At 39.6% G+C, this 14,230-nt stretch overlaps 3 protein-coding genes across 3 annotated transcripts; 2 read left to right on the forward strand and 1 right to left on the reverse strand.

Annotated features, from left to right (window-relative positions):
* Positions 1 to 30: 30 nt before the first annotated feature.
* Positions 31 to 3,840, forward strand: gpn3 (GPN-loop GTPase 3). Its single transcript, XM_072453891.1, has 8 exons — positions 31 to 218; positions 306 to 414; positions 1,268 to 1,435; positions 2,471 to 2,595; positions 2,670 to 2,785; positions 2,865 to 2,961; positions 3,083 to 3,211; positions 3,287 to 3,840. The coding sequence occupies exons 1-8, from the start codon at positions 171 to 173 to the stop codon at positions 3,347 to 3,349; spliced, it is 855 nt and encodes a 284-aa protein (XP_072309992.1). The 5' UTR covers positions 31 to 170; the 3' UTR covers positions 3,350 to 3,840.
* Positions 3,841 to 7,475: 3,635 nt separating this feature from the next.
* arpc3 (actin related protein 2/3 complex, subunit 3) lies at positions 7,476 to 11,146 on the forward strand. The gene is made up of 7 exons (XM_072455276.1): positions 7,476 to 7,636; positions 8,290 to 8,389; positions 8,635 to 8,711; positions 8,939 to 9,007; positions 9,075 to 9,201; positions 10,746 to 10,840; positions 10,917 to 11,146. The coding sequence occupies exons 1-7, from the start codon at positions 7,631 to 7,633 to the stop codon at positions 10,977 to 10,979; spliced, it is 537 nt and encodes a 178-aa protein (XP_072311377.1). The 5' UTR covers positions 7,476 to 7,630; the 3' UTR covers positions 10,980 to 11,146.
* Positions 11,147 to 11,410: 264 nt separating this feature from the next.
* On the reverse strand, positions 11,411 to 13,940 carry ube2g1b (ubiquitin-conjugating enzyme E2G 1b (UBC7 homolog, yeast)). Its single transcript, XM_072455277.1, has 6 exons — positions 13,864 to 13,940; positions 13,490 to 13,592; positions 13,291 to 13,388; positions 12,451 to 12,629; positions 12,277 to 12,376; positions 11,411 to 12,180 (listed from the first exon to the last, which is right to left on the reverse strand). The coding sequence occupies exons 1-5, from the start codon at positions 13,904 to 13,906 to the stop codon at positions 12,290 to 12,292; spliced, it is 510 nt and encodes a 169-aa protein (XP_072311378.1). The 5' UTR covers positions 13,907 to 13,940; the 3' UTR covers positions 11,411 to 12,180; positions 12,277 to 12,289.
* Between the last annotated feature and the right edge of the window lie 290 nt (positions 13,941 to 14,230).

Consider the following 14,230-nt stretch of genomic DNA (forward strand, 5'->3'; position numbering starts at 1 on the left):
CTTTCCCCACATCGCCAGCAGGGGGCGGCTTCACATCACGGGCGCATGCGCCGCAAAGCGGAAGCAGAACTCTTAAAAACATGACAACATGAAGCATGATGAACATGCTGTTAGCGCCCTCATATAAATAAGGTCTTTACAGGCGTTTCCACGCTAAGTTTAGGGGTAAAATGCCTCGTTACGCACAACTAGTCATGGGTCCTGCGGGAAGCGGGAAGGTAAGGAAATATCTCACATACGAAGTATCAAATTAGCTCTGGACTAAGATGTGAATGGCACAATTCAACTTTGTTTTTTCCTCCCAGAGCACTTACTGCTCCACTTTAGTGCAACATGCCGGGGCGATGAACCGCTCAGTGCAAGTGGTGAACCTGGATCCGGCTGCGGAGCACTTTGACTATCCTGTGATGGCAGGTCACTAACTACATTATGTATCAGGGCTGCACAATATTAAATTGAAATCACGATTTGTTGAAATCGTCAAATTGTAAAGACAGCAATTCTTTGGGAAATAGAATATCCACCGTAAACAACAAGATATCCAGCTTGTTTTTCATGGAAAAAACTAAATAAAGAACACCTACGTTTTTAGACCTTCTTATCTCCGAGGTTGGTGCTCCTGCAGTTAGCTGGGCAGTACATATAAGTTTAGATAAAACATTTGAATATTATTCAGTATATTGTTTGGAGTTGCTAAAAAGCACAACCAATTATAGCTGTTATATACTGTTGAAACACAGACCAAGTTTTATTTTATTTGTAAATTCTTGATTTATGCATGCCTTATTTGACAATGACAATGGCAATAAACCTTTCTGATTCTGAAAACTTTCTAATAATGATAGAAGGTTATATTTCTGCACTTTTGTGATAAGTCTTCTGAAAATTATACGCCAACAAATATGTTCAAAGACATGTATTAACTTTTTATTAAAGAGTTCTTTGCCCGTAGGGTGTATTAACAGGAAAGTACAGTGTGAAATGGGGGATGAGAGAGAAGGGAGGACATGCAGTAAATTGACTTGGGAATAGAATTCACAACACTGCGGCCGGCTGCACATAGAGCCTGGCATTCGTGTGCTGTGCTTTAACTGCTCGACCACTGGGCAGCACTCAAATATGTGTTTTAACACATCTGTTAGATTGACAAATCTGAATATTGTTATCGCTAAACTCAAAAAATGATCAAGATATACATTTTTGCCCACCTTTCTAAAGTTGTGCAGTGCTATGATTTGTTTATAACATCATATATTTGTGTCATCAGACATCCGTGAGTTGATCCAGGTGGACGATGTGATGGAGGACGATTCTCTAAGGTTTGGTCCTAACGGCGGCTTGGTCTTCTGCATGGAGTATTTTGCCAACAATTTCCACTGGCTGGAGGAGACTCTGGGTCATGTTGAAGACGACTACATACTGTTTGACTGTCCAGGTGAATAAGCAGCAGTGTTGGGTAGTGTTACTTTTAAAAGTAACTCGTAATGTTACTGCCCCTGTGTTATAAAAGTACTCTTGCGTTACCATCAACAATCATGACAATGTCACGCAGCTCGCGGTTGGCAGAAAATGCAACACCACAAACGGAGGAATGCTTCATGTGGAGCCAATAAACAGTCAAATCACCAGGTCACTATGTAGTTTTCTAGATTGTGGTTATGGGCAAAGACATCAGGGGCTTGGGTAAAAGTTATAAAAAGTTTCAGGGAAGTTTTAACACTCAAATTCACTTCAGTATCAGTGGAATAAGAGAAGCCACAACACAGCCTCACATTAGCCTCTGACTATCGACTGTACAGTCAACAACAGCAGTCTCTGTTTCACTTCACATAAAAACTAACAGGTTATTTCTGAGTCTGACAGTATTCAGACAGAACATGTCCTCACAGTTCTGTGGTCACATGTTTAAGCCTGTTGTAGGTTTGTTTACAGTAATAATTGGTTCTGGCGAAGGATAATGTGGAGCTGCGTTTATCATTGGAGTCATAATGGCCCATTTATCTGCTCACAGTTCCAGAGATCGAGTATATAAAACAAAATCGAACGGATCGTTTGCTGACAATCCTTTTTGCGTAGCTGAATACAGTAACATAATCATTAAAATACCAAACAAACATATTAATCTTTTATGTTGACAGAGTACCACCGTACAATGCCATACAATGGGCACGTGTAGGCCTTATTTTCTCACATGTTTTGGAGCCTATGTTTAGACCAGTTAACAATAATTCAGACTAAATTAGTAGACAGTTATTTCAATAATTGAGCAATTAATTGTTTAACTTGTTGCAGCCCTAAACTGAATACCACCCAATAAAATTTAGTAGACTTTATACATATTATTGGTACATTTAGATACTTCTCAACATTGCATATAGCCCACACCATACACTCTAGTTTTCATATGATTAATGGCCTTTATGCACTTATCAGTGGCTTACATTATGAACACATTTTTTTTGTTTTGCAGGTCAGATTGAACTTTACACGCACCTCCCGGTCATGAAGCAGCTCGTTGATCAGCTGCAGCAATGGGAGTTCAGAGTGTGTGGAGTGTTTCTGGTGGACTCTCAGTTCATGGTGGAGTCTTTCAAGGTAGCGGCGTCCTCTCCCTGTATTTATATTGTATTTGTACCGTCTTAACTTGACTTTTACCTCTATGTACACAGTTTATTTCTGGTGTCATGGCAGCTCTGAGTGCCATGGTTTCCCTTGAGATTCCTCAGATAAACGTCATGACTAAAATGGATCTGCTTAATCCAAAAGCAAAGAAAGAAATTGAAAAGTATGTTTTGCATCATAATTAAACGGTAGTTCTTAAACTGTTTATTGTCTGTAAATGCATATTTTTTGTTGTTTTTAAGGTATCTAGATCCAGACATGTATTCAATGATGGAAGACAGTCCAGACTCCATCAGAAGTAAAAAGTTCAAGAAGCTTACTCAGGCCATCTGTGGTCTTGTAAGTACATTTATTCATTTGTATTGTAATTATACAGTATTGCGTTATTTTATGGTTAACTATTTGCTTGATGCAGATGTGATTTGTTTGTCTTTGCAACACATTTCCTCTGTGTGTCCAGATTGACGACTACAGCATGGTGAGGTTCTTGCCCTTTGATCGAACAGATGAGGAAGGTATGAACATTGTGCTGCAACATATAGACTTTTCTATTCAGTATGGTGAAGACTTTGAGGTCAAGGAGCCCAAGGTAATTAAAAAATTAGATGGCATTTTGGACAGCCGTTTGTATGATTTTTTTTTTTTAAACATTGTTTATTTACAGGACTTACAGGACGAAGAAGAGTTGAATTATGATGACATTTTTGAAGGCAAACTTGACAACTGAGGAACCGTGAACTGTTCTGAGAATTGCGCACATATTTCACAGGACAAAGGGTCAAAACACAAGCGGATTATTTCACAAAGAGCTCGGAATGGAACATCTAAAAACAACTGTTATACTTTGCTAAAATTCCCATGTTTGCGGCAGCTTGTGAACCATCGTGCAAAACGTCTATAGAGATGTAAAGCGATGTAAAAAAAAGAAAAACAAAAGTAAACGATCCATGGAACAGCCCAATGAGCTGAGCTGATGACTAATGATACATTTAGAATCAGAATCGGCTATTGTCAAGAATACTTTTGAATGAATGCTGAGTTTAGCATCTTAAACTCTGAAAACTCCCAAGCTCTAGCCATGGGTTTCAAAATTATAAGCAATTAGGACTAATAACAACTTAAAACTAAATGTCATATTTTTTTATAGGGGAAAAAGCCCTCATAATGCTAAATACATCAATAAGCTGAAACCCACGAATACTGGACATTTTATTACAGATTGCAAAGATTGTATTTTAAGTTATACAGTTATACTCAATTGATTTTCATGATGTTTTATGTTAAATGTAGGACATTTTTTATTAAAAAGGAAAATACAAAAATGCATGACTGTTGACTTTTAATCCATACTACACTGCTTTTGCTTTTATTATTAAGAAAAGAAGGCAATATACAACATAAACCATGATACACACATAACATATATACATAACAAACAGTGCATAACTACGGAAGCTCATTGTATTCAGAGAAAAAAAAAGATCTCGTAATAACGAGATAATTATCTTGTAAGAATGAGCTTCAGTTGTAGTCATCTGGACTCAGTTTGAAAAATTGGACGTTTCGACTCTCATCCAAGAGTCATTGTCAATAAAAGAATTTAGATCGAGAACTCCGATATTAATACTGTTCTGTGGTAAGACCCACCCATTGGGAGGAGCCTTCCTGAAGTAGAAAGAGTTGTTTGTTTCAACAGAAACTCCCCCCTTGTATCTACCGAGCCTATTCAGAATCTTAATGGGCTATTAGAATCCTCTTTGTCTTTGTGAGACCCTGGCTCAACCACCCTGAGTACCTGATTAACATCTAAATGTCCTGGTCCTGGTCCTCTACCTTTCCAGGGGTTCAGTATCCCATTATAAATAACAGGAAGATTAAACCTTAGCCCTCCATTTCTGTTTAAAGAAGGTCTTTCTTTTTTAACAAAAATAGCTTCCTTGACTCCTCTTTCAAACCATCTTTTCTCCCTGCTTAAAACCTTCACCTCACCGTCTTCAAACGAGTGATGAGAGGCTTCAAGGTGGAGATGCACGGCACTCTGAGGTCCTGAACTAGTATTTCTTCTGTGCTGATAAAGCCTCTTGTGTAGAGGCTGTTTTGTCTCACCTATGTACCGTTCTTTACAGCTTTCTTCACTGCATTGGATCGAATAAACTACATTGCTCTGTTTTTGAGTCGGCAACTTGTCCTTAGGGTGAACCAGTTTTTGTCTTAAAGTGTTTCCTGGTTTAAAATAAACAGGGACTTCGTGTTGTCTAAAAATTCTCTGCAGTTTTTCCGACAGGCCAGACACATAAGGGATAGAAACACCTTTCCTTCTCTGTTCAGTTTCCCTTTTGTCCTGCTTTTTGGTTCTCTTCACTCTGTTGAGGGCCCAAGCGGGGTAACCACAGGCTGAGAGGGCATTTCGGACATGTTTTTCCTCTTTCTTCTTGCCCTCTGAGCTGGTGGGCACACCTTGAGCTCTGTGTTGTAAGGTTCTGATCACACCCAGCTTGTGCTGTAGTGGGTGGTTGGAACCAAAGAGCAGATACTGGTCTGTGTGTGTAGGTTTCCTATATACTTCTATTTGGAGTTTCCCGTCCTCTCCTCTGATCGTGAAACAATCAAGAAAGGCCAAGCAATTCTCCTTAGCGTCTTCTCTTGTAAACCTGATATGTGGGTCCACAGCATTGATGTGATCAGAGAAGGTTTCCAGCTCTTGGACGAATGAGGGATTACACCGACATATTTGTAAGAATGAGATCTTTTTTTAAATATCTCGTTATTTCAAGATAATTGTCTCGTTATTTCAAGATTATCTCGAGATAATTATCTCGTAATAACGAGATAATTTTCGAAATAATGAGATTATTTGGCGGGGGGTAATTTGAGATTTCCCCCCCCGTCATCTCTCTGCTGCACCGCTCTCTCTCTCACCTGGAAAAGCCTGGCAGCTCTGTGAGGATCCTGTTCTCCAGCGCCTTCAACACCATCAGCCGCTGCTCCTGAGGGACAAGCTGGAGACGGCTGGTGTGGAGTATGACCTGCAGAGTGGATCCTGGACTACCTCACAGACTGACCCCAGTTAGTGAGAGCCCGGGACTGTGTGTCTGACACTCGGACCTGCAGTGTGGGGTGCCCCAGTGCACTGTCCTCGCGCCCTTTCTCCTCACCCTCTACACTGCAGAACTCAGGCACGACACAGACAGCTGTGTCCTGCAGAAGTTCTCTGATGACTCACTCATCGGACTCATCACGGACGACGATGACGCGGAGTACAGAGGACTGGCGCAGGACTTTGTGGGCTGGTGTCAGCAGAACCACCTCCTCATTAATGTGGGGAAGACCAAGGAGATGGTGGTGGACTTCCGCAGACGCCACTGCCCCGTCACCAGTGAATATCCAGGGAAGGGACATTGAGAGAGTGGACTCATACAAGTACCTGGGTGTTCATCTGAACCACAAACTGGACTGGACTCATAACACAGACGCACTGTACAGGAAGAGCCAGAGTCGGCTCTACCTCCTGAGGAGACTCAGGTCTTTTGGAGTGACAGGACCACTCCTGAGGACCTTCTACAACTTTATGGTGGCATCAGCCTTCCTGTACGGTGTGGTCTGCTATTGCACCGGGATAATTGACATTATGTCACAGTATTGTACGTAATCATGAAAGCTGAATGTTGTAATTCGTCGTTGTCCGTGATGAGTCCGATGATGGCAGAGTCGTCTGAGAACTTCTGCAGGACACAGCTGTCCACGTTGTGTCTGAGGTCTAGAGGGTGAAGAGAAAGGGCGCGAGGACGGTGCCCTGGGGCACCCCACACTGCGGGTCCCCCACACTGCAGGTCCGAGTGTCAGACACACAGTCCCGGGCTCTCACTAACTGGGGTCAGTCTGAGGTAGTCCAGGATCCACTCTGCAGGTCGTACTCCACACCAGCCGTCTCCAGCTTGTCCCTCAGGAGCAGCGGCTGATGGTGTTGAAGGCGCTGGAAAGATCGAAGAACAGGATCCTCACAGAACTGCCAGGCTTCTCCAGGTGAGAGAGAGAGCAGTGAAGCAGGGAGATGACGGAAAAATAAATAAATCTCAAATAAAAAAATATACAAAATCTCACAATTTCGAAAATTATATTTAAAATAATTATCTCGAAATAACAAGATATTTTTAAAAAATTTAATTAAATTTTTTTAATTATCTCGTTATTACGATTTTTTTTTTTTTTCTCAATACAATGAGCTTCCGTACAGAGATGCACCATTTACAACCCCCCAAAATATATTTTGCGGTCAAAAGTGTTTTGATGTACGTTTTGTATGTAATTCTTACTTTTTGTTTAGTTCAAGTGACGTCAAAGAAAAAGTAGTGGGACCTTTTCTAAATGATTGGGACAGGGTGAAAATATGATCACTTCCGTGTTTTTGTTTATCTACTTCGTTTTTTTTTTTTTTTGAAACCATTATTTATGATTAAAATAATCTTGTCGGTGTAATCCCTCATTCGTCCAGGAGTGTTAGTGAACCCCTGGAGAGGTAGAGGTCCAGGACATTCGGATGCTCAGGTCCTCAGGGTGAGTCAGCCAGGGACACACAAAAACAAAGGGGAGACTAATAGCCCTTTAAAGGGCTGATAGTAAACAAAAGGCTAGGTTGTTAGAAAACAACGATTAGTTTCTATTGAAACAAAAACAAAAAATCTACTGCAGGAGGGCTCGCCCGATGGGCTGGAGTTCCCGGCCTAAAGTCGCTTATTAACAATGACTCTTGGATGAGAGTCTAAACGTCTACCTTTTTCTAAACTGAGTCCAGATATAATAGATGCATGGTCCAGATGACTACAACTGAAACTTTTTCTACTTAAGATAATCTTATCTTCCTACATTTGGTGAATCAGCGCCCCCCTGTGACCACCTCGCGCACCTACACGTCGCCACTTCCTGTTCTGTTGGGTGGGACAAGCGGAAGCAGCCTTCAGCAGCAAATTTTCTTTTCGCTGTGCAGTTTGGCTGATTTATATCATTCAACATGCCAGTGAGTATTTTATTGACGTTTGTATTTATAAACCATTATAAGAATACGATTCAGAAGCAAATGTAAGGGATGTAAGTGACGAACGAATGGACGCTAGCTCTGATGTTAGCACTGTGGGCTAGCAGCTGCAAATGGATCAGAAATATAAAAATGCAGTCATTCTGTTTTATGATCTTTTAGGTGCTACATCTGCTCATAGCTTTTGTAACTGTTATTTAACTGTGCATTAGCTCAAGACATTTATTTACATGTCATTTCGGGTACATTTACATGCTTAGCTAGCCACTGAAAATCGTCATTCTAAAATAATCAGATAACCCAATACTAAGATCTTATGTTTGGTGTGTGTTTACATGCACACGATTATAAATTAACTTGGCAGTTAATCAATATATTTTAGAACAGCTGTTGTATTTTCCAAAATATTTAAATCTTTTAAATTTTATAGTTTTTGTTATTTTGTCTTTTCCACATTAGTCTTTTTTTGCACAGTAAATACTTCTGTAAATACCGTCCAAACAATATGAGAGAAATCACATTACTCACCTCGGATGCCAGTGTTGGTGTTTGTATTACATTTCAATAATGACAGCGGTCGTGGTCCACGTTAACATAGACATAAATGACACAACAGCATCAATAATCTTTTTCAGGCGTATCATTCCAGCCTGATGGCCCCTGACGCCAGGATGGTGGGGAACATGGCTCTGCTCCCCCTCAAAACCCAGTTCAAGGGTCCTGCTCGAGGAGACGGTGAGGCACACACTGTTGTACTGCTGAACATTTTCATCCAACTATTGCCGTTATAAAAGTTTGGTTAAAAAAGTATGGTGGTAAAAGTGTCAATGTTAACATTTCTTATTTCCTGGTTGCGTTATTTCCATATATGGTACGACAGAGAAGAGTGTTATTTGTTGCTGTAACTTCTTCATTTACATAGTATATAGTGTGTAAAAAACATATTGTCCATTAAATGACACGGTGAAACTGTTTTTCAGGCATCGACTCTGATATAATTGACGAGGCCCTCTATTACTTCAAGGCCAATGTTTTCTTTAAAAACTATGAAATTAAGGTATGTATTTTAGTCAAACCACATCTTTGCTGCCGTCCTTAAATACTTTTTGCTTGGTTCTTTGCTGGAGCAGCTGCTGTCATTCTTTTACATGCTCTGGCTTGTTTCTGCCCACTCCTACATGCTTAGTTTAGGTCTACGATGTTCTGTCTTCCACATAACACTTTCTTCAAATTGTCCTAATGTACTTATCCCTAATATTTGTGTATTTATATTTTCTTCATCAGAACGAGGCGGACAGGACGCTGATCTATGTCACTCTCTACATTTCTGAATGTCTGAAGAAGCTACAGAAGGTAAAGCGATGGTTGTGAGCACACGTTTTATCTGCTCAACGCTGATGTGTCGATGTTGTTTCAACAGTGCAGCTCCAGGGGTCAGGGGGAAAAGGAGATGTACACTTTGGGCATCACTAACTTTCCCATTCCCGGAGAGCCTGGTTTCCCTCTCAACGCCATGTATCTTAAACCCGCAAACAAGCAGGAGGAAGGTACGAATAAGTATTTTGTTTTATTTATCCAAGCGCTGGGATATAAAGGACATCGAGGTCATGGAAATTAAAGAAATCAAATTGGTTCATGTGACATCTTTGTATTTTCAAATTGAGTAGGACAACTCCATAGTAGAAATTTACTTTAAACTAGGAATGCAACTATATTTGTCTAGAAATTATACTTTTTCCTTTTAAAATGCATTTGATGTGACTCTCTACTGTCCTCTTACAATGAATTAAGATCTAAAAGTGCAAAATAACAGTTATGTCTTCATGTCGTCTGCACTGAAAAGGAGCAAAGGATCATGGTCTATGTTGTTCCCTCTTTTGTTTTGCTGTTACTGTAAAAAAACAATGCATTTAAGCAAAGAAGCTTATAATTCAATATATTGTGAGAAACGTGACAAAACAATATCACTAAATTTCAGGTTTTGTTTGACCTGATTTAGGGTTGGCAACAAATCCACAAGAAACGGAAACTGGCACAAAGTTAAACGTTTTCTCTCAGCACAAATGCAAATCAACAAAAGCTAAATTATTTTCAGCTTCAGAAAGTGGCACCTTTTTCAATTGCTAAGGACTGATTGTCGCCAGTAGAAAGAACTTTAAACAGTAAACATCAAAACACTCCTCACAGCTCTAACCATCGCCAAGAAAACTATCCTCATGAACTGGAAACTGCATACACATTAACCACTATATATTCCATTACACTGGAATATACATCTCCCCCTGTAATCACTCATCTGAAACGGGCCTCCCCCTCCCAACGCTATCTGACCTTTTACAACTCTGATTCCCTTCTCTTCCTCCTCCATCTTCCACTCTTCACACATTTCAGTCATCTACAAACTTTTATGTATTTGTCTGTGAGCCAACTCCCACACAACCACCGCTCTGCCACACAAACATGTTATTAGCACGTACATGTGGTGTTGTTATTATCATCATTATCATTGTTGCTGTTGTTTGTACTCTTATCACCTTTATCATTTATATAACTTTTGCTATATCTTTTACACATTTCTTATGTTTTTAACGCACCACAGTGTAGTCTGTGAAATACACTGAAACACACTCGGGCTGAAAGGACCGACGAGCCTATAAATACAATGACAATGTGTAGTGGTATATAATGATTGCTATTTTAAAGATATAACTACATCTACATGTACGACAATATCTGGTAGCATTTGTGATGGTAATAATAGTATAACACATTTTTACTGTTTGAATGCACACACGCACACATATGCAAACATACACACATTAAGTTTCTAGACTCTCTCCCTCTATTTTTCTAACGTCTGTGTTGTCTTTTGCAGTTTTTGTTCTTGTTGTAAATACATTTTAAAAAATACTTTAAAAGATTTATATGGCAAGTTTGTCGACCCAAAACAAATATGGTTTAAAATGTTGATTTCTGTTTTGGTACTTTCACCAGAAATACCCAATGTCCCAGAGTCATGTGATGTTTTGACATAATCCCATAGACTTGATGCTATAATGTGATTAGTTACAGTTTTGTTTGGTTGCTTCAGAGACCATGAGGGCTTACCTTCAGCAGATCCGGCAGGAGACTGGCCTGAGGTTATGTGACCGTGTTTTTGATCCTCAGACTGACAAACCCAGCAAGGTGAGTGCTCCAGGGGTCAGCTAATTAAACACTTACTATACGACAGTTTTTAACTCTGTGCATCTGTTTCTTTCAGTGGTGGATGTGCTTTGTCAAGAAGCAGTTTATGAACAAAAGTTTATCCGCTCCTGGTCAGTAAGTCACCAGGGCAGTCGTTTTCTACAACTTAAGATGGACGGATTACAATTTGGGGGGGTCTTTTGTTTCTCAGAGGATTTTATACTTATAAGTTCAAAGAAATGTCTCTTAAAAAGGTTGTTCATATTGAGCTGGTACTTAATGCAATAAAAACATGAATCTCGGTGATGTTTCTGTCAAGTTTTTTTGTCAGTTGTGATATTAAGTTTATTGCATTGATTATTACATTTGTGGATCAGTTTAAAAAAATATTGCCATTATCGTTAGACATTTTATTATACACTCTATTCGTAACTCTTTCCATCTTTATGAAGTCTAGAATAAGTATCAATATTATGGAATGGTATGGAACCATGATTCTCATTTGAGCAATTGTGAAAAAAACAATCTGAAATGGCACAAAAGTTTACTTCAAAGTAGAGAAAGGTCTTGATTTACACCTGACCACATATTCATATTAAAGAAACTTACTTTGTGTTAAATTGTTTTTTTTAATTACTGTATTTTCCGGACTATGAGTTGCACCTTTTTTCATAGTTTTGGCCGGGGCGTGACTTATACTCCGGAGCGACTCATGTTTTTTATCTTCTCTATTATGCATTTTTTGGCTGGTGCGACTTATAATCCGGAAAATACAGTATCTGATATTGAAATCTGTATCAAGCCTTTTACAGAGTACTGACATTAAATTTTACCTTTGTGACAAATGAATCAACACATTCAGCGTTTTCTTCGACTAAACACCAAGAGTACGTTCACGCTTACATCAAAATTGAGATTAAACTGGTACTAAATTAGAAACTAATCCTAGACTAGAACAGGATCAAACCAAGTCTACATCTGGACTAAACTGGGCTCAAAGCAGGACACAACATAGACCAGTGTGAATGCATCCTCGGACTTCCTGCTTTGTGATCGTGTCCAATAACATGAGCAACCAAAGACACGAGGCACTTCGTAAAACGTGGGAACGGTACAAAGCAGCGCTGTAAATTGGAGCGAATAAATAAAGATAACGGACCAGTCCACGAGAAAACATGTAGTGTGGACACAGAAAACAACATACTATCATTTAAAAAAAAGCAATAAATTATTTTCCACACAGGTGAAAAAAGTCATTGTAACAAACAGACGCTTCACTTCATGGCCTTGAGATCTTATTAAAAAAGGTGTGACATCCATTATCCCGGTCAAGTTCATACCTAAAAAGAGAAACAGACAATAACGTCATCTGGTTGAGGAAGGGGGAAGGGGGAAGAGGAGGAGTAGTAGTAGTAGTAGTAATTCATTTGACTTACTGTGAAAAAAATACTAGTCAAAAGCGGCTTCTTGACTTCTCCTGACGCAAAGAGCGACCTTTTTCTTAAAGAGTCCACTTGGGTCTTTCCTCCATTCTTTCTGTAGACTCAAACAGGCCACATTAAAAACATGTTTCACGCGCGCTCCAGGCCTACATGTTGAAAACCACTCACTGCTGCCTCTACGTTGGCGGGGGAGTCTCCATTGGGGTCGGCCAGCATGGATATCACGCTGATCATGATGGTTTCTACTGTGTGAACTGGCAGCCAGCGCTCCTCGGGCTTCTCATAGCCGTATTTATCCTCACCGGGGTCGTGCAGGATGGAGATGCAAACCTCGCCATTTTTAGACACTAGAAGAAGGGGAAAAATATATATATATTGACACATCACAGCATCGATCTGGTTACGCATTTCCATTCAACACTGGAAAATGAGAAACAGCACCGCAACATTTGATCTGAAATGTCACTATTGCTACATCTAAGCTCATCGATAATTAAAAAAAAATGTTCTGCTGCCTCCAGAGTTCCCTGTTCTGCCCTATTTTAATGCATATTGTAATGCACTTTGAGCTATACAGAAGTGCGTAGTACTCCGTTACATTTACTCAACTGTTTTTAAGTAGTTTTCTGTCTATTAATTTTGCAACAATACTTGTATTTGATTAATCTTCCCACTTGGAATAACTCTAATAACAAAAGCTTTACTTCACTTTCACATACAATTTGTCTTTGTAAGATTTGTCTTAGGAAATATAGTTATTTGAAATACATTTAATGTCCACAATGTTACTCAGAACTCAAGTACAGGTAGTAGTTTCTCCAAATGCGTATTTACTACCACTCGACTTGGAATCCTTTCTTCGTATTGAGTAGCATTATTTTAAAGTAATTGGAGTACAAACTTCGGTTATACTCTACCAACCTCTGGAACTATACCATGATTATCATCCATAGTATTATTTAACGTATGTGCCATTATAAATCAGTCAGTTAGAGTCAGAACACTAACCATTTGGGTGCCAGATCTCCGTGACAAACTTCATCTTTGGCGGTTTCAAAGGATAGTTTTTCGGGAAGGTGAGCGCTGCTTTGAACACACCTCCTTCACTGTTAAAAAGAAGAGGAAAGTGTGACATGAAAAGTGGAATTGCAGCCACACATTATCGAGGTGTTGATGCAAGAAGAACAGACGTGTGCCTGTCACTTACTACAAAGTGTCCTGGGGTCCATAGATAAGCACTTCCCACTTGTAGATGTCTTCATCATCCACAAGACCGGCCGAAAACCCCTCCACTGGATTCTTATTGAGCTCTTGACACAAAAGTAGCAACAAAAATAAATATTGTGTTTCTTTCCCCCTCTGTAAATGTATTGCGCAATAAACCGGGTCTACGATCTGTCACGTGTACTTTTGTTCCTCACAACGTGGAAATAAAGTTCACTGTCAGCGATACAACAACGTTCGCGTAATTCAGAGTGGACTTCATACACAATAACTGGACTTATTCACACGGATGTATTTAATTAACGGTCAATTAATGCATCGCGCAATCTTTGATACGACAAACTTCTGCGCACTTACCGGCTAACTGTTTGCGGAGTAACAACGAGGACTGTTTGGTCATGTTTTTTCCAGATAAGTCCTTCGAAAAATATAAACGTGTTTAAAAAAAAAAAAAGAAGATTTAAAAGACAGAAAAGCAACTGTTGAGAAAGTGTTCAAACGTTGTTCTCTGCGCTGCGGCGACATGAGGAGGAACCGGAGGAACACGCTTCTCTGTGTCTATTTCCCCCCGTTTTTTCCCCAGTTAGACTTCTCTTTTGTTGAGATTGCAATAAAATAAAATAAAACCAATGTTACAAGTCTGTGTTAATTGAATAGGCCCACTGTTTGAACGCCAGTGTCTGAATTAAAGTAAATGATTAGGTTTGAATGTAAAGTAAACGTA

Source organism: Eucyclogobius newberryi, unplaced genomic scaffold (assembly GCF_026437365.1).
Source record: "Eucyclogobius newberryi isolate DKJ021-1_F unplaced genomic scaffold, fEucNew1.0.hap1 SCAF_2, whole genome shotgun sequence".
Classification (NCBI taxonomy): domain Eukaryota; kingdom Metazoa; phylum Chordata; class Actinopteri; order Gobiiformes; family Gobiidae; genus Eucyclogobius; species Eucyclogobius newberryi.

Coding starts and splice junctions, on each gene's coding strand:
- gpn3 (XM_072453891.1), top strand. CDS start 171: ATGCCTCGTTACGCACAACTAGTCATGGGTCCTGCGGGAAGCGGGAAG. Junction 1,436..2,470: donor CATACTGTTTGACTGTCCAG/GTGAATAAGCAG, acceptor TTTGTTTTGCAG/GTCAGATTGAACTTTACACG. Junction 3,212..3,286: donor TTGAGGTCAAGGAGCCCAAG/GTAATTAAAAAA, acceptor GTTTATTTACAG/GACTTACAGGACGAAGAAGA.
- arpc3 (XM_072455276.1), top strand. Junction 8,390..8,634: donor GGGTCCTGCTCGAGGAGACG/GTGAGGCACACA, acceptor ACTGTTTTTCAG/GCATCGACTCTGATATAATT. Junction 8,712..8,938: donor TTAAAAACTATGAAATTAAG/GTATGTATTTTA, acceptor TTTCTTCATCAG/AACGAGGCGGACAGGACGCT.
- ube2g1b (XM_072455277.1), bottom strand. CDS start 13,906: ATGACCAAACAGTCCTCGTTGTTACTCCGCAAACAGTTAGCCG. Junction 12,630..13,290: donor GGAGATCTGGCACCCAAATG/GTTAGTGTTCTG, acceptor CCCTTCTTCTAG/TGTCTAAAAATGGCGAGGTT. Junction 12,377..12,450: donor CCGCCAACGTAGAGGCAGCA/GTGAGTGGTTTT, acceptor TTGAGTCTACAG/AAAGAATGGAGGAAAGACCC.